At 42.9% G+C, this 19,047-nt stretch overlaps 2 protein-coding genes across 4 annotated transcripts in view; both read right to left on the minus strand.

Annotated features, from left to right (window-relative positions):
* Positions 1 to 2,432: 2,432 nt before the first annotated feature.
* Positions 2,433 to 6,669, minus strand: LOC114464009 (tripartite motif-containing protein 35-like). 2 transcript variants are annotated; one of them, XM_028448034.1, is made up of 3 exons: positions 6,548 to 6,669; positions 3,124 to 4,164; positions 2,877 to 3,070 (listed from the first exon to the last, which is right to left on the minus strand). In XM_028448034.1, the coding sequence occupies exons 2-3, from the start codon at positions 4,145 to 4,147 to the stop codon at positions 3,009 to 3,011; spliced, it is 1,086 nt and encodes a 361-aa protein (XP_028303835.1). In that variant the 5' UTR covers positions 4,148 to 4,164; positions 6,548 to 6,669; the 3' UTR covers positions 2,877 to 3,008. The 2 variants fall into 2 exon arrangements, with proteins under 2 accessions (XP_028303833.1, XP_028303835.1); XM_028448032.1 differs by having other exon boundaries at positions 2,433 to 4,164.
* A 4,211-nt stretch (positions 6,670 to 10,880) lies between these two features.
* The window catches only part of tasora (transcription activation suppressor a), a 30,108-nt gene continuing 21,941 nt past the window's right edge, over positions 10,881 to 19,047 (minus strand). Inside the window, exons 20-28 of one of the 2 annotated variants that reach the window (XM_028447902.1) lie at positions 17,493 to 17,783; positions 16,207 to 17,102; positions 15,304 to 15,426; positions 14,942 to 15,101; positions 14,639 to 14,747; positions 14,130 to 14,308; positions 12,831 to 12,977; positions 12,056 to 12,632; positions 10,881 to 11,514 (exon numbers count right to left, since the gene is read on the minus strand). In XM_028447902.1, coding sequence (XP_028303703.1) covers positions 11,130 to 11,514; positions 12,056 to 12,632; positions 12,831 to 12,977; positions 14,130 to 14,308; positions 14,639 to 14,747; positions 14,942 to 15,101; positions 15,304 to 15,426; positions 16,207 to 17,102; positions 17,493 to 17,783 — 2,867 coding nt within the window. In that variant the 3' untranslated portion in view covers positions 10,881 to 11,129. Of the gene's footprint in view, positions 11,515 to 12,055; positions 12,633 to 12,821; positions 12,978 to 14,129; positions 14,309 to 14,638; positions 14,748 to 14,941; positions 15,102 to 15,303; positions 15,427 to 16,206; positions 17,103 to 17,492; positions 17,784 to 19,047 lie in introns of both variants that reach the window. The other variant, XM_028447901.1, reaches the window with a different exon arrangement.

The following is a 19,047-nucleotide window of genomic DNA, read 5'->3' on the forward strand; positions in this document are numbered from 1 at the left end:
AGCTTTAAGTGAGTAGTAGTAAGAGCAGAATAGTGACACGTCAAAGGACTGACCATCAGCATTTCTAATATGTTCACACGTACCAGTTCTAGACAAAACAAAATGTGTTACATTTCATTCTATTTTCCCCGTATCGTCCACTCCCTCTTCAGGTAGGGGCGAGAGCAGCGACGCCGAATGTGCACGTCAGCTCCTGCTGCTGCTAGTTAAAGTGAAACTCTGACAGATGTCAGACTGATGTCCATTATATTAACACTATGTATAACCTAAAGCTACAGTTTGATCCTCTACAAGAGTAAATAACAAGTGAAACATTGATGACAGATGATGATGATGACGCAGGAATGTAAGAAGTTAATAAAATCAGACTTTCCACACAAACAAACATTAATCTGGCGTTAATATGAGAGAAAAAAAGAGATTTTAACTGTGGCTCAGACAGAAAAATGTGTCCAATCCTCACCCTGCAGTAATCAGATCAATAATCTGATCAAATTAACCATTGTTTATAGATGAATGCGTTTCAAATTAAAAGAGCGCTTTATCATTTTCACACATTTCTATGACATTTACAAGTGTTGGAAAAACTCCATGTTCTGTGATTTCTAGACAGCCCCAAAAATAATGACATCATGGCCCCGCCTCCTTTGCTTCAGACCGCCTTCATTCACTGACTGACTGGATTGGAGAATATGAGCAGGAAAGAGGAGCGTAACTGCAGGCGCGTAAAAAAGCGCTAAAGTGAAGGTGTGTGCTTTAAGTTACAGAATAAAATAAATGAGTGTCATCTGCAAACATTACATATTTTAATGTGTGACTTGAGGTACTGAAGTTAAAGATAAACAATAACCAAAATAACTGGCAATAATAAAACCAAAGGACACACAGATAAGTTTGTAAAAATAGGCAGAGACAGTGCTTTTAAAAGATGAAATTAAAAGTTTATTAAGACCAGGAGTAAGCATAAAAGGTTAAGATATTTATTTTAAATAAAATGGCCAATATTGAAAATACAAATTCAATTAAAACATTGGACCAAACGAAATCTGAAAAAAGATAAATATTAGAACAGAACGGGTAGCCCCATCGCAAACAGAACAGAAAGTGCTACCCACAAACACACATTAAATAACAAAAACATGCAAAACAGAAATATGGACCAAGCCCCTCCCAAGGGAAACAAATCTAAAGACTAAACACATTACTGGTGCAGAGCTAAAATCTACAAAAAGATACCAAATAAACTCAGATTCAACCAAAATGAAACCCTAAAAACGAACTCTAAACAAACCAGTAGCAGGTTAAAATCTGCAATTAAAAAGGAAACAGACGTTAAAACGTAAATACAAAAAAGATAATCTGAATATTAAAACACCCTCTAAAAACAGGGGAAAAAAGCTGCCATGAATAAAGTTTATTTGATTTGATATTTGTCTGTGAAGAATATTTCAAAACATTTTCTTTTAAATAAAACCTGAAATATTTTTATTGTCTTTGTACAAAAACATAATTTTAGTAAATCTGAATGTTCGCTTAGGGTTTTATTCTCCCGTCTGGACTTAAGCACTTTTTTGCACGCCTGCAGTTACATGCTTCTCTTCTATGTGCATTCTCCGGCCCAGGCTGCTGACACGCCCACCACGCGTAAGGTAGAACAAAAGCACATGTGTGAATGAAGGCGGGCTGAAGGAAAGGAGGCGATGATGTCATTTTTTTGGGCTGTCTAGAAATCACTGAACATAGAGTTTTTCCAACACTTGTAAATGTTATTGAAATCTGTGAAAATGATAAAGTTCACTTTTAATTTGAAACGCCTTCATTGATAAACAATGTAACAGATTGATTTGATCAGATTATTGCAGTGTGACTGAGTCACAGGTAAAATCTCTCTCCTTGATCATCATCATCATCATCATCATCATCACTGTAAAGCGTGACAGAGTTAGATGATGTAGATATGATGTAATAACTCGTCCACAGATCGTCCTGCTTTAATACAGAGAGATGTTTACAGTGAAACAGAACTATTAACTTCTATAATACACAGTTTTAAATATAAATAGTTTAAAGTGACCTGAGCCTCATTAAAATATGTGTGGGAACAGTTTGTGTTCCATCCTCATCTGCATATGACAGCATGTTTCACTCTGTAGTGGATCAAACTGTGACTGTACGTTGGACATAGTATGAAAATAGTTGAATCACTGTGACCAACGTGGACAGAAGTCTGTGTCTGTCACACTTTTAATTAATCACACAGCAGCAGCTGAGTGATCACAGCTGCTGCTGTGTGACGCACGAGTGTGTGTGGCTTCAAATGTAACTAAGTCCATATTTCTAGTGTAATATAATGTTTCACCTTATGGGGGCGCTGCACTTATTCCAGGGTTAGAAGAACGTAAGAGGAAAAGGACTTACGCACACTGAAGAATGTGCGTAAAGCCAGATTTGAATGGAAACGCCCACATTTCAGTGCTGCTCCACCCACAGTGTGTAACTGTGATGAAGGCGTGTAGTGACTGACTTAAGTACAGGAGGAGAATAGCATACAGCCAGAAACAGCACCACTGTGTGACTTTTTGGACTTGCGCGCATAGGAGAATAGAACCCTTATTGATTTCAGCTCAATGATCAATAAATCACCAAGATAAGCAATTAATCGCATCTATTTTTTTGTTATTGGAAAATATTGTAAAACTCACGTAGATTCAAATGTCCTGACTTGGTTTTTAACAGAACAAGTGATTTGCGTTACGATGTGCTCGGGTGGAGAGAGTCACAGAGCAGCTCAGGAATGTGTAGAAGTAGAAACACACACACACACACACACACACACACGAGTTGATTAAAATGTGCTGACTCATCTTCATGTCTGTGTTTAACTGTTCTCTGTTCTCACTGACACCTTCAAAGGTAAAATCTTCAGAGGATCATAGGACCAAAAATAAGGAATCAACGTGTCAGTGAAAGTGTGTGTAAAGGTGTGTATGTGTGTGTTCGTATCAGGATCAGAGAAGGACAGCGTCCCTCTGGTCCAGTCCAGATTCACTCTGATCCTCTGGAGCTTCTTCTGGAAAAAGAGATTAGTTAACAAATCTAATGAGGTCCATGCTGAGTATTTACCTTTATAGAAACTTAAAACCCAACATCCAGAGTGAATCTTTCCCTTCCTTAGAGTAGATTCTGGAATCACACCCACTGTCCAATGTTTATTGTCTCCAACCTGGACGTCCCAGCTGTGAGTTCCTGAGTTAAAGCCCTCAGAGCTCAGGACAGAAAAATATTCATCAAACCTCTCTGGATTATCTGGAAGCTTCTGTTTCACTCCTGGTCTCAGACTGGTCAGATCTTCAGACAGGATCAGGATTGGGTTAGCAGTGTTTGGGTCGAGGACGATGGGCGTGTAGGAGACCAGGTCCTTCATCTTGTTCCAGATGTTGAAGCTCAGGTTTCCCAGGTGTTTGTGCTGCTCTATCAGAGCTCCTGATGGCAGCTGTGGAGGCTCCAACAGAGGACAGTTTTGGACTCTTTCCTCTGCAGCTTTGGAGGTGAGCAGGAAGGAAAGGTCTTCAGCTCTCAGCTGCTCCTCAGTGGCTCGGATAGTCTCTGAAAGTTCTGTTATCTGTCGACTCACAGCCTCCTTCTTCTTCTTCATCATCTCATTCTTCTTCTTTTCTTCCTCCATCAGTGCAGCCATCCTGATCTTCTCTTCCTCTGTTAGAAATTGATGAAGCCTCTCAAAGGTCTCCCTGATCTTTCTCCCTGTGTGTTCCACCTGGACCTTCAGATGTTCTTCTGTTAGATCAAACTGCTTCTTAACTTTAATACAGAGCTCTAACTGCTCCCTTAAGGGCTCCAACATCTGCTGGATGTTATTCTTCTGCTGTTGAGCAGCCGCTGCAGATCTTTGAGCTTCTTCCTCTAAGAAGGGCAATGATTCACACAGGTTCTTCAGTGCCAGGTTACAGGGTGGTTCCTCCTTTGATGACCTTTTCCTACAACATGGACATTGACGTGTTATATTCGTTCTCCACCAGGTCTGCAAACAGTCTCTACAGAAGCTGTGGCTGCAGGACAAAAGAACAGGATCTCTGAAGATGTTCGTACAGATGGAACAGCAGAAGTCCTCCTTTAATCTGGAAGCCATTTAGTCTGAGAGTGAAGCTGAAAACAAACACAAAGACATTCAGGATTTTCTTCAGGGTAATTCTACTTAATCGAAGCTAATGTTCTTGTCTGGTCACGTGTACAGTGTGCACGGACATACCACAGTACTGAATGTGACACCGATCACAGCCTTGTTGTCTCATCCATGAGACTACCGCCACACCCTTATTACTGCCAATTGAGAAAGTCAAAGGAGATTGACGTAAATAAAGTTACACTACCTGAACTTCAACAGCAGTTCTGCTAAACATGAGAAGAAAAGCTTGGGGATGTGGAGAAAGTACAGAATCCTGAAACATATTGGAACTGCCTGAAAAGCACCTTCCACCAAATTGTGATGGACACCTTTGGCCGTAGAAAAAGGGAAGATCCTGACTGGTACCGGGAATCATAAGATGTTCTTAAGCCAGCTCTCCAGCAGAAACAGGAAGCTCTGCTGAGGGTAAAATTGAGGCCAACAAGGAAGACCCTTGTTGAGTATCACTTGACAAGATCTACTGGCCAGAAAACTGTCTGCCAGTGTGTCTGGGATTACTGGGAATCTCTGTGTTCACATGAAACATCAAAGATATGTTTCTTGCAATGAAGACAGCAACAGGAACATCTGCTCAAACTGCTGGTGTTCTTAGGAAGAAAGACGGAACCATAATAGAGGACAAAGGACAAAAAGTGGATAGATGGATTGAGCACTGCAGTGAGCTCTATGGAGTAGAAGGACTCTGGAGGTAGCGAATCTTCAGAGACCAGTTTCTAGTGTTCAGCATCATCTTAATGACCTTCCAGACTCTGCAGAGAACATCAACATCATCAAGAGCCTTCACCCAGGACAGGCAGCTTTAATGGTACGTTCACACCAAAACACGTTTCGGACATCAAAATCGTGACTCACGCGCATTATTGGACGCTTGTGCTGATTGAATACAGACGCTTGTTACCAGTGTCGAAGATGCTCGGGACGCGCGTCAAGGGGAGGGTCTTCTCTGTTGCCGGTGGCGTTCATACAATGGATGATATTATGGCAATCAGTTACGTTCATAATTCACCCAGTGACTGTGAAGTGGTGGGACATTGTGTTAAGAAGGCGGTGTTTCTGGTCAGATGTATTTTGGTGTGACTCAGTGTGTGTGCACTGTGATGTCAGAGGGTTATAGCGAAGTGTGGTTGAATGGAGAATAAAGTTTCTGGATTCACCAGAGCTGCGCTCGGACGAGAGTTGCTTTCAGCGCTACTTCCGTCTCTCCGTGCGCAGTTTGATGACCTGCTGACTGGCATCGGCGCTCGCATCTCCTACCAGGACCCCAACTCCAGGCGCTTTATTCCAGCAGAAGAGCTTGTCCTTCTGCCACCGGTTGGGGAATGCTCCTGATTGGTCAATGTGCCGCAATATATCCCAAAAGTTTAACAATCCCAACTCCAGCATCTGCCGTGCGAAAAGCTTCAAAACGCGCCACACAGGAGGTGCGGAACGCACAACGGGACCTCCGACGCTCCCTAGAGCGATCCACCATATATTGTGAATTGTGAATGTACACCTGCCACTTTTGACGCGTTTGGTGTGAACGCGCCATAAGTGATGAGATCCCTGCAGAACTACTAAAAGCTGAAATAGAACCTTTAGCTGTTCACCTCCATCATCTTATAAGTGCTTGCTGGTCTTCAAACATGGTGCTTTAAGGTTTCAAAGATGCAGAAAATGATTACACTGTATAAGAATAAAGGTGAACGAGGGGACGGCAAAAACTACTGTGGCATATCGTTACTCAGTGTAACAGGTAAAGTTCTGACAAGAATCCTCCTCAAACTTCTCCAATAACGAGCAGAACAAGTATATCTTGAATCACAATGTGGATTCAGGGCCAACCGTCAACCACAGATATGATTTGCTGTCCGAATTGGAATTGGGAATTGTTAGGATTGGGATTTGAAACAAGGAATAGAAATCGGAACCGGAATCATTTAGATTCAAACGATGCCGTCATGTGAACGGAAAATAAATACGTAACTGTGTCACAGTTTGAGTACGGATCAGGACTCATTTTTTTGTCTGCGTTCAATCCCAACCCAAAAGTTAAAACCCAATTTTTCCCTCATACAAATGACACATTTGTTTGTTTTCAGGGAAAGCATTGTTTTTATCAACAAACAACTGTCACTGCTACAGCTGCTGCTGGCAGGAATACACACCGTCTCCAGACACCAGTTCTATATCTGTCTGAACCCGACCCGTCGGTACCGTCGGGTATCCATCCTCTAGTCAAAGCATCATAATATTCATAATAATTGTAGTTAAAGTGACATGATCATTGGATGTAACACCTGTACCTGTTCTGGATATTAAGTAATGGCTGGACATGCACTCACAATACACACTAAGGCTTACCTGCACTGCTGGAGGATGTGGTGCACGGAGACTCTGGAGGTCGTGGATCTTCAGAGACCAGCAAGAACTATTAGCAATACCGCACCCATGAGGAGCCCTGCTGGACTTTTCTATCGATGAATGATGTCTGAAGCTGAATCTTTGTCTGCTCATAATGATCCAGGTGAGGGGGCGGAGCTTAACCGCTCCCTTTTTGGGTTGCTTGCTTGCTTGTGATTAAAAGGAGAGTTTAATTCCTGGGACGTGAGTCAGAGTCAGCTGATGGAGCTCAGCTGGTCACACCAGTTTGTGTCAGAAAGTTTCTCAGACTATCAAAGTTCTAGTGTTGGTTCAAAAGTCTGATTTGTGATCAACAGGCATGCGTTGGATCCATTCTGGGGGAAGCTGCTCTTGCAGGAGGGACCTCATCCCAGAAAGCTCTGCATGTTAACGGTCAACCTCTGAGCCTGGAGGCAAAACCACAATTGTCTTCATTTTTTCTGAGCACGTGTCCGCTGGAATCCTATAAAACTTTAATTTACGTTACTCCTCCTATTCTGGCACCCAAACACACAACATCTAAAGCTTGTAACGTTTCCTGTTTTTGCCTCCAGCTAAAGTTGTGACGTCACTCGTGACGTGGACCATTAAGGGGTCTATAGGCGGTAGGGCTGAAACGATTCCTAGAGTAACTCAAATAATTCGATTACAAAAAAGCTTTGAGGCAAATTCTCTCATCATTTTCTCTCTGGCAATGGCGGAAGACGTGGACACCGGTGGAATGTGAAAAAGACAGAAAATGTCTAAAGTTTAGGACCATTTTACGCTTTGCAAGGTGGACAACGTTGTCCAGTGTAGATACTGGTGGTTCCACGATCCTGTAGCACCTGAAAAGAAAACATCCTCACGTGAATGCCACTTCTGCAAGCGAACTCGGAGTCAGAGCCTCTACGAGTAATGCATTTTCGCCTGTATTATGAGTTAATAGTAAGGGTGTAACAGTACATGTATTTGTATTGGACCGTTTCGGTACAGGGTTGTGCACGGGTGAGTTTCTGTAACAGAACGGAAGTTGCATGTGTTTACTTCCGCCTGCAGCTACAAGTGCAGCCCGTGTACATCATGGTTAATGCTAGCAAGAAACCAGAGCTGGAGGCCCCTCCCCTTTCGCTATAGTCTCCTGCTTGGGAACACTTCGGCTTCCAGGTGAAATACTGCAACGGAGAACGACCAGTGGATAAAACGAGGGTAGTGTGCTCACATTGTTCAGCTGAGATCATGTATGTTTCTGGGAACACGACGAACACGTTAACTCACATGAAACGTCTCCACCCGAGTGTGAACATCACTGTAATGAGAAAGAAAACGTCCTCAGTGTAAACACAGCTGACTCAGCATTTAAGCAGCCTCTGCCTAGTAATTCAGATCTGACCAAAACTGTAACAACTGTCAGAGTTTTTATATCAGCAGATGAAAGCTGTTAACATGTGAGGAGATTCATTATCATTTTATGTATTTTTTGTTTGAGAATATTATTATTATTAGGCAGCACTTTACAACAGTATAGTATTTTTTTAAAACTTTATTTTCATATTGTGTATAATGTTAAATACATTGTTGGTTTACTAAAATTTTGAATAAAGCACATTTATGTTTATCATGTGTAACTACCAGCAGATCTGCACTTACTGTAAACAATGTGGACAAGTACATTTTTCTGGCCAAAAATATGAAGTTCTAAACCAAGGTCTACATGATACACTGTGCTGTACTTTTAGTTTGTTAAAAGATGTTAACAAGCTGTGAGATTATTTCTATGATATTTAATGTAGGCAGCACTTTACAAGTATTGTATTTTTTTTTTTTTTAACTTTATTTTCATATTCTGTATAATGTTAAATACATGGTTGGTTTACTAAAGTTTCAAATAACAAGAAAATTCATGTTTTGCATTTGGTTCCATACTGTACCGAAAATGAACCAAACCGTGACCACAAAACCGAGGTACATATCAGAATCAGAATCAGAATCAGAATCAGAATCAACTTTATTGGCCAAGTGTATGTTGTACACACGAGGAATTTGACTCGGTCAACTGTGCTCTCTCCAATAGTGAAACATTCAATAATAAACATCAATAATAAACAGAAGAGATGATAATAAGTATAAACATAAGTATAAATATAAACAGTAGTTAGACTAGAATGTGCAAATAACAAGATGATAATAATAATAATAATAATAATAGTATAAAAAAAATAAACAAATACAAAATAAAAATTAAGGAAAAAATAAGATAAAAGAAGGAAAAAAAAAATAAATAAATAATAGAAAAGAAAGATAATAATAAAATATAATAATAATAAAGGAAAATAGTGCAGTAGAGCATTGATAAGTAGTGCAGTAGAACATTTAAATTAAAGGTATGTACATGAACATTCTCAGTGTCAGATTGATCCAGGGTTGTTATGTTTGGTTCCAGGGTTTTTTCACAGAAACAGGTCTGACACTCTTTGACTGTTTAGTGTTGATCACAGTGACAGCCTGGGGGAAGAAACTGTTTTTATGGCGGGTTGTTTTGGCGTACAGTGATCTGTAGCGTCTGCCAGAGGGGAGGAGTTTAAACAGATTGTGTGCAGGGTGGGAGGAGTCTGCAGTGATGCTACCTGCCCGTTTCCTGACCCTGGACAGGTATAAGTCTTGGATGGAGGGCAGATCAACACCAATGATCTTTTCTACAGTCCTGACTATCCTTTGTAGTCTGTGTCTGTCTAGTTTGGTTGAAGATCCAAACCAGACAGTGATGGAGGTGCACAGAACAGATTGAATGATGGAGGTGTAGAACATTATCAGCAGCTCCTGGGGCAGGTTGAACTTCCTCAGCTGACGCAGGAAGTACATCCTCTGCTGTGCCTTTTTCCTGGTTGAGTCTATGTGGGAGGTCCACTTCAGGTCCTGTGAGATTGTGGATCCCAAGAACCTGAAGGAGTCCATGGTAGCCAATTCCCTATTTAAAATGGTAAGGGGGGGGAGTGGGGGGAACTGTGATTCTGGTGTATCGTTACCCCCCATCTTCTCCCAACGGGGGATCATATCGTACAAGCCTTATAGGTTGATTCAAATTGACCTGAACAGCACCTTAGAAATAAAAGCAGCGTTCGGCCAAAACGTGACACCTGTACCATCTGGGTGCCACTTCATGGGCTGACTGACAATGCGTGCAACTCACCGACACATTTTGCCAAGATGATGGCAAGTAAAGACGCAGTTTTACGCAGCACCCACTGTAGTTCCACCCTTGCCAGGGGCTGAAAGGGAGGCTGACACAAGCCATTGAGCAATAAGTGCAGGTTTTACAGGGCTGCTGTAGACAGCTTTATCACATGGAGTGAGCTGAACATCTACAGCTCAATGTGACAAAGACTAAGGAGCTGATTGTGGCCCTGAGGAGAACCAGAGGACTGTCAGCCCTGTCTCCATCCAGGGGGTCAGTGTGGACATTGTGGAGGAGAACAAACACCTGGGAGTGGTGATTGTTGCTCAATGTTACTCGACCTGGCTCAGACTCTGGGATGAACTGATCAATGGTTCATGGCTCAACTCTGATGGTCTATCCTTCTGTTCACTAACCCCAACCAGTGGAACCAGATGTTCTCCACCGCTGAACCTGGTTCTATTTTTATTCCTATTAAAAACAGGGAGTTTTTTCTTCCCACTGTTGCTAAATGTTTGTTCATGTGGATCTTGAGTTTTTTCTTTCTTACTATGGATTTTATATTTTGTTCAGCGCTTTGACATGACTTTGTTGTATTTTGCGCTATATAAATAAAGTTTTAATTTTACTTCAGTACTAATTACATACTGAATATTCAAAGTAAAAATGTGGCATTCAATATCTTAAGTTAAAGTAAGTCAAGAGTTCCTGCCTGCCCTACAAAATAAAACCCCATCCTGACAGTTTCACTGAAAGATTATTTCTCCAAACATCACAACTTTCTCTCCTTTTGGGATTCAGGAATTTCGCATCTACTGGATTAACTTTTGTAAATATTTCCAAACAATTTCTTTCTTTTTGGGAATTATTTTGTTTGTTTCTCGTTCTTGCTTCATATGAAAATGTTCACGTACACCCCAGCCGAAAGGATTTTCTCTTTTGTGGATTTAAAAAGTGAGTTCGTTCTTCTCCAATGTTTTCCATAAATATCTCAACTGATTCTCCGCTGCACAAAGTGCAGGAGTAAAAACTTAGTAAAGTTCTTTTTAAAGTCTTTCATTTACGTTTTCTGATTATTTTTGCAATAACGACTAGAAGCAAAGGTTCATGGCTGTTTGAATAATTAAAGTCGAGTCACAGTTTTCTGCAGTAGTCTTTATTTAGAAAAACAAAAAACACAAACCTGTTAAAGGTATAAAAAAAATAAAACATTTATTAAGTTAAAACCTTTTCTGCTGATGATCAAAGGCTAAACGCGAACACGTGGCCGACAAACCAAAGAAGGAACTTTAGAGTCCGTCGTCCACAGAGGAAGTCGTTGTGTGAAAAACAGTTTTTGTAGCAGCTGCTCTGTGAAGCTTTATGGGTTCATACAGAGTTTCTGCCCATTCACGTCCCGTTGAAGCCCCGCCCACGTGGTGCTCCGTAGGGCCGGGCCCTGCCCTGAGCTGACGGGTGCTGGAAGGGGAACCACATCAGTGGTGCGCAGGAGTCCAGCCTGTGCTGCCCCCACACCGCGGGGCCGCCTCCAGGGGGCGCTATTCTAGCGGGCCAGTAAGGGCGTGGCCCCAGGAGGCTCCGCCCCTGCTGTTGAAGCAGGTGGGGGAAGAGAGAAGCCGCCGGTCGGCTCGGAATACATCCAGACCAGTTGTTGACCTGCTGGTGCGTTGCCGCGGTGAACCCGCTTCCCGTCACCACGGTAACGGGAAGCGGGGGTTTGCCCAGTGGGGCTGTCTTCACTGTGATTGGCTGCTCTTGCCCTGGAGGCGTGGCTCTGCGTTGGAGAAAAAAAAACTATATTTACCGTCATTTGAATCACTGAGTGTTTGATTAGTTATTGTCAAACTGGTTTCAGGTAAAAACCAGAACCATTAACGTCACGCCGTCACTTTGGGTTTTTAGAGCCGATCGCTTCAAACGCGTCGCAAAGACATTACGATGGAACGTTTCAGATCAAACGCATCAAACCACACAATGAGAATAACTGGTTTCTATGGACGGGAGTTTTATGTTAAAGCTCAACCTGTCAGTATTAAATACTGCAAACGCACTTCACCGGAGGATGAAAAACTACTTTAAAGTCGGCTGAATGTTTTAGTAATCGAGTATTCGGATAAAATACACTTTTGCTCAATTAAAGCTCAATTTGAATTTACCAACCATTTTGTTTCCTTTTTAAGAGCAGTTAACGTTTATTTATTACAAACGTGTTATGAAAAGTAGAAACATTAAAGTTGAAAATTCCTTGTTTTGTATTTGAGGAATGTAGTGACGTTTAAAAGCGGTTTGAATACAAGTTGCGACCAATGACTGACCTGGGTTTGTCTCCCCCTACAGGAGCAGATGTGGTAGTGCACACAGAAACATCACTTCTGTCAGCGCTCATGTCTGTGGGACCGTTAGTCGCTGACTCTGTCTTTTTACTGGGACAGGGCTCACGCTGTGACCCCGCCCCTTCACCCAACAACTCCACCCCTTCGGTGGTTAGACCCGCCCCTCCTGGAGCCCCCACAGCGCTCTGAGGCCTGTCCTCGTTCAGAGAGGAGTGGTTCAGGTCCAGTGTGGCAGCCACCACCCGGGGGGCGGGCCGGATGGGGGGCGAGGAGCGGCCTGTGCTGTCGGGGCTGGGCTGCGGACTCATTGGGGGAGGGCTGATGGTCAGCTCCAACTGAGCCTCTAGATGACGCTTCTGCTCCTGCAGCAGCTTCAGCTGCTCCAGACGCTCCGCCCTCAGCTGGGCAATGGCCATCTGCAGCATCTTACAGTCAGAGGGCTGCAGGGCGTCCAGGGCAGGGGGGACGGAGCCAGGCTGGGGGCGCGGCAGCTCTTGGAGGGAGGGACATCCGGACGACGACGCCGCCGACTCGTCCTGAGTGGGTCGCCCGTCGAGACCTGAGAGAGAAACAAAAACAGAGGAGATTCACTTGTTATGTGAGAACACACACACACACACACACATACACGCACGTACGCACACATACGCACACGTACGCGCACACACACACACACGCACACATACGTACACACACACACACGCACGTACGCACACATACGCACACGCACACATACGTACACACACACCTACTGTACCTCCAGGCAGCAGCAGGTCATCCAGATGTTGTCTCCTCCTCTCGTCCTGGTATCCTGTCAGTCTGCTGAAGTCACTGAGGAGCTGCTCAGAGCTACACACCACCATCCCTCCATCAGTAAACGACGACATGTTCTCCACACCTTGTTCTGAGAGGAACCGCATCACATTATACTCACTGTGTGTGTATGTGTACACGTGTGTGTGTGTATGTACATGAGTGTGTGTGTACGGGGGACCCATTCTAAATTCATACGCACCAGTTTAACGAATGCGTAATCGAACACGTACCCTGCATCTGCACGTCTGATCTACATTTTTCTATGACTGGGTACAATTGTCATGTCCTCATGTGTGCTTGCAGACGTGTTAACGCGTTATGGTACGTTCACATCAAACGCATTTCAAACGTCAAAATCATGCCTCGCGCGTTGTTGGATGCTTGTGCTCATTGAATACAGACGCTTGTCACCAGTGTAAAAGATGCGTGCGATGCGCAAGGGGAGGGGCTTCTCTGTTGCCAGTGGTGTTCATACAATGGATGACATTGTGCCGATCAGTTTTTTTTTGCTATTATTATACATGTTTTAAGGCTGTAAAACCCTCACCACACACTTTATACACTTTTCTCAAACATGAATGAACATTTCTCTCTTATTTAAACTCTCAAAGTTCAAACCTTCATAGATTTTAAAACATAAACCTGTTTTCAAACATATAACACTACAGAGTCACTGCTAGTGATCAGACATTGATGCTGAACACATTCAGAGTCTTTGTTGATGATGACGTCACATCAACACAGACACTGGTCTGTTCATCCATTAAACCATGGAGTAGAAGCTGTGTGTGACCACCTGGAGCTGTAGGACACACCCCTTATAACCAGGACTAGGAAGGATTAGGTGTGGAGGAGAATCAGTGAGGAGGTGGTAGTAGCAGGTAAAAGATCTCTCAGTAGCACTGAGCTAGCATAGCATTAGCCGCTAATCACACCGGCTTTTTTCACTGGTGGTTTATGAGAGGAGAAAAAGGAGCACAGCTTCTCACTACAGCAGACAGTGAAACTCACTGAGTTGGATGAGTTGCTGATGGGTGAACGCAGCATTAGCCAATCAGGATGCAGAACACAATGCGCGTTCATACACTGTAAAAAAACGCATCCAAAATTGCACCGTAAAAAAAAAAACTGCGAAACACTGAGGCCACGAATGGTGAACCGCGATATAGCGAGGAACTACTGTATATAGCTCTAGATCGATATATGTGTATATCTATAGATGTATAGAGTGTGAACGTACCAGTGAGGAGGATGGTGTGTCTGTACTGAGTGTAGCGGGCCTGGTGGTCCTTCACACACGTCAGGTCTGGGGAAAGGATCTTGTTCGAGTCACAGCAATGGTACGGCAGCACCTCCAGGAACTGACGTTTCTGGTACGAAACAACCACGTCCAGGATCTTTGCTGCATCTCTTTTAAACCTGAGGAACACCAGAGGAACATCAGAGAAACATCAAAGGTAACTAATGGCTTTCATCACACAAGAGAAACCACTCGGTTGGCATGATGTGAATCTTTTCAGACTAAAATTAAACATCTGAATGTACGAGAATCATCACAGGAGAAAAACCAGCTGGATGTGATGATCGTGGGCAGTGGTTGCTATGTGCTAAGCTAACCAAACATATGGAGTGGTCTCTGTATGGAGTTCCTTACCAGTCTCAGAGGAAGTAGAACATTCAGCGTCTGTAAAACGTGGAACACAAAGGTTCCCAGAGGAATGGTTGTACCTGCTGTTCTGTCTTCAGTACCTGGCTTGTTCCTTTAGCTTCTTCATGGTCTTGTAGTGAATCTTCCACTTCCATATGCTCTCTGGAGAACTGTGGCGCTCCACGAACATCAGCAACATGGCGAGTCGATCTGAAGCAGAAGACCAAGAGGATTCTGGGTATTAATCAATGACATGATATATCAAACTCCAGGCTTTTTAATCAGTGCTGTAGCGTTATTTGCATGTGAATAACTATAAATTACCTTCTTCTATATGTACGCATGTATGTGAAACACTAAACTTAGATCTAGTACTTTGCCGTAGTCCGTAGCCTCAGACTCACCGTGAGAAACGACGTCAGGGCTCAGGATGAGATCGTCTGACATGACGCAGCCTCCGGACACAAAGAGCTCGTTGTAGCTGTTGTTCCTGATGTCGTCCAACGTGTCGATGCCCATGAACACCACGGACGGATGTCGCTTCAGAGAAACCAGGCACGGAATCTAAGGACAGCGTCGGTTACAAGCCTTCATCAGGACAGGAAGTGACTTTGATTCATCAAAAATAAACATCTACCTTCCTCAGAGACATCTTAGTTTCTAATTCAACTTCAAACTTCTCTCATTTTACATAAAGTTAAGTTGCTACATTTTCTTCATTTACATCATCACGTACACACACACGTACACACACACACACACACACCTTGTGCACATGCGCAGCTATGTCTTCGTTCTTGATGATGACCAACAGTCTGGCGTCGGACGTTTCTTGCTTCAGGAAATCCATGGGACTCTGCTCTGCGTTCCCTTGTTTCAGCAGGTGATCCTGAAACAGACGTGATGAAAACAGACCAATCAGAAGCCTTCGGGCAGCGGTACACGCTGACAGGTGGTCATGTTATCCTGAGACTGGTTTTTAACACGTTGAGAGGTTGGTGTTATGGTCTGACTGGTGATCATGTTATTTTCTGATTATTTTTTAACAATTCTGTGACTTTTTATCCAAAATAAGAATGTGTACAGTGAGTGAAATAAATCTCTGCTACTGGACAGCATAGGTGAGCTTTATTAAATGACTGATGTTTATTATAATGCAATTGTCTATAAACTAATGAACATAAACAAGTTAACATTTAATGTCAAATGTTTTCACATTTTATTTGAATAAAGTCCAACCAACGCTTCAGTTTAAATGAACAAGACGTTAACTTTTCTGCTCTTGTTTTTAATAATCAATACATTTCAATCATCAAAATAATCCGATATTAATATCAAAAATGATGTGTTCAGGTTAAAGCTAGGGTAGGTAATTTTCTCCAGATAAATTTTTTAAGTTTTTGGTTGAAATTGTCTTTATGTCCTGAATTAACATCTAATGTTCTCTGAAAAAGGAACGAAGAAAATCCATCATCTGTAGCATCTGTAAATCTGGAATAACTGCAACCAACCAATCACGTCTCCCTGCTCGTTCTGAACACCTCACGTGCACGAGCCCACGCTCAAAGCGCGTCACCTCTGACAGACTTCAAACAGAGTTTTTAGTCACGTGTACGTATCTGTGTGTGTGTGTGTGTGTGTGTGTGTGTGCTGTAGAGTCTGGTCTGACCTTGATTTGTCCTTCATCCTGGTGGTCTACCTCCATGCTGTGCAGGTAGAAATGTATCGAGTTCTTCTTCACGTCCTTCATGATCTCCATCAGGTTGCTGAAAACCTCTGGCTGCAGCTGGCGAATCAGGGAGTTGAGAGCCGTGGCCGGAGGGGCGGAGCCTAAGCGTGAGTCCGGCTCGGCTGATGTTTGAGAGATGTCAACCGGCCCATCTCCTTCCACCCCCACAGACGGCAACGGCGGACACTCGGGTGTGTTTGCACGTTCCTCCCTCAAGGGGGCAGAGCTTTGAGTACCCAACGCAATGACATCACACTGACACGCTTCTCCATCAACGCTGGAGTTTCCCGCTCGAACGCTGGCTACGAAGGCGCTAACGGAGCTAGCCAGGGCCTCGTCAGCGGGCGGTGGAGCGTGGGGGGCGGTCCCATCCCAGTGGGCCAACATAGAGGAGATGCTGTGGTGCAAAGAGCTCATGTAGTCCTGGACTGGGGGGCACGGGTTGTAGAAGGACACATACTGGGAGAATGGAGACAGGGGGGCGTAGTGGGGGGGGGCGCAGGACTCAGAATGAGATGTAGAGTGAGGAGACTGAGGGAAGCAGTAGAGGATGTTCTCCTTCTGCAGGAGGCGCTGCATCTCTGTGCTGAAGCTGCTCAGATGTTTGTCCACAACCACGTCAATGCTGGGGGGGGCAGCACAGGCCTCCCCTTCCTTCGTCACTTCCTCCTCTTCCTCCACCACTTCCTTGTCTGATTGCTGTGGAACGTCAACATTCCCTGAGTCTACGTCTACAGGCAGAGATGGAACCTTTAGCTCTGAGTCCACAACATCCAACGTACGAACGGACGGGGAATCCAACGTCTCCTGGTGTAGATGTTGGACGTCAGACGCTCCTACAGAAGGACAACAACACACAACTATTTATCATTTAATGTAAAGTACCAGAGTTAGCCTGAAGCTAAGCTATGCTAAAGTCTGCTAATTCACATAAAATTAAAGACGCAAAGCTGTATACAGTATCAAATGTACATTTACTTCTATTCTGTATACTTCTAGAACAGCATGGAGGAGCAAATCTATTCTTTATACGTCTATAACAGAGGAGAGGAGCAGATCTATTCTTTAAACGTCTATAACAGAGGAGAGGAGCAGATCTATTCTTTATACGTCTATAACAGAGGAGAGGAGCAGATCTATTTTTTTATATGTCTATAACAGAGGAGAAGAACAGATCTAAAAGGATCCCATGAGGATCTGGTCTGAGATCAACAGATGTGTCTCACCTAGAACCTCCTCTGAGACCGTGTGGACCAACGGCTGCTCGTTAGCAGGATCTGAGTGGCTAACGAGGGGGTGGGGCATGTGGCTCCAGGTCCTGGGCTGCTGCGGTGGAGGAGGACTGGGCTCAGGGGAGACCACGGGGCTGGAGTCGGGAGAAGGAGGTGGAGAGGGGGCGGGGCTTCTCCCTACAGGTTTGGTTGTGGAGGCGTTGGTGGTTGCCGTGGCGATGTGTTGGAAGCGAGGGTCCTGAGGGAGGTTCCTGTCTCTACGGGTGTAACGCTCTGAGTCCACACCTGCACACGCAAGATCACACTGTGAGTGACTGTTAGTGCTACTGTACCAGAGACTAAACATGTGGATATACTGGTTATACTGGCTTATACTGGTAATACTGGTTTATACTGGTAATACTGGTACTACTGGTTTATACTGGTAATACTGGTTTATACTGGTAATACTGGTTTATACTGGTTTATACTGGTTTATACTGGTAATACTGGTTTATACTGGTTTATACTGGTTTATACTGGTAATACTGGTTTATACCGGTAATACTAGTTTATACTGGTAGTACTGGTTTATACTGGTAATACTAGTTTATATTGGTAATACTGGTTTATACTGGTTATACTGGTTTATACTGGTGATACTGGTTTATACTGGTAATACTGGTTTATATTGGTAATACTGGTAATACTAGTTTATACTGGTAATACTGGTTTATATTGGTAATAGTGGTAATACTAGTTTATACTGGTAATACTGGTTTATACTGGTTTATACTGGTGATACTGGTTTATACTGGTAATACTGGTAATACTAGTTTATACTGGTAATACTGGTTTATATTGGTAATAGTGGTAATACTAGTTTATACTGGTAATACTGGTTTATACTGGTTTATACTGGTGATACTGGTTTATACTGGTAATACTGGTTTACACTGGTACTACTGGTTTATACTGGTAATACTAGTTTATATTGGTAATACTGGTTTATATTGGTAATACTGGTAATACTAGTTTATACTGGTAATACTGGTTTATATTGGTAATAGTGGTAATACTAGTTTATACTGGTAATACTGGTTTATACTGGTGATACTGGTTTATACTGGTAATACTGGTTTACACTGGTACTACTGGTTTATACTGGTAATACTAGTTTATATTGGTAATACTGGTTTATACTGGTTATACTGGTTTATACTGGTGATACTGGTTTATACTGGTAATACTGGTTTATATTGGTAATACTGGTAATACTAGTTTATACTGGTAATACTGGTTTATATTGGTAATAGTGGTAATACTAGTTTATACTGGTAATACTGGTTTATACTGGTTTATACTGGTGATACTGGTTTATACTGGTAATACTGGTAATACTAGTTTATACTGGCAATACTATTTTATACTGGCAATACTAGTTTATACTGGTAATACTGGTTTATATTGGTAATACTGGTAATACTAGTTTATACTGGTAATACTAGTTTATACTGGTAATACTGGTTTATATTGGTAATACTAGTTTATACTGGTAATACTGGTTTAT

Source organism: Gouania willdenowi, chromosome 5 (assembly GCF_900634775.1).
Source record: "Gouania willdenowi chromosome 5, fGouWil2.1, whole genome shotgun sequence".
Taxonomy (NCBI): Eukaryota; Metazoa; Chordata; class Actinopteri; order Blenniiformes; family Gobiesocidae; genus Gouania; species Gouania willdenowi.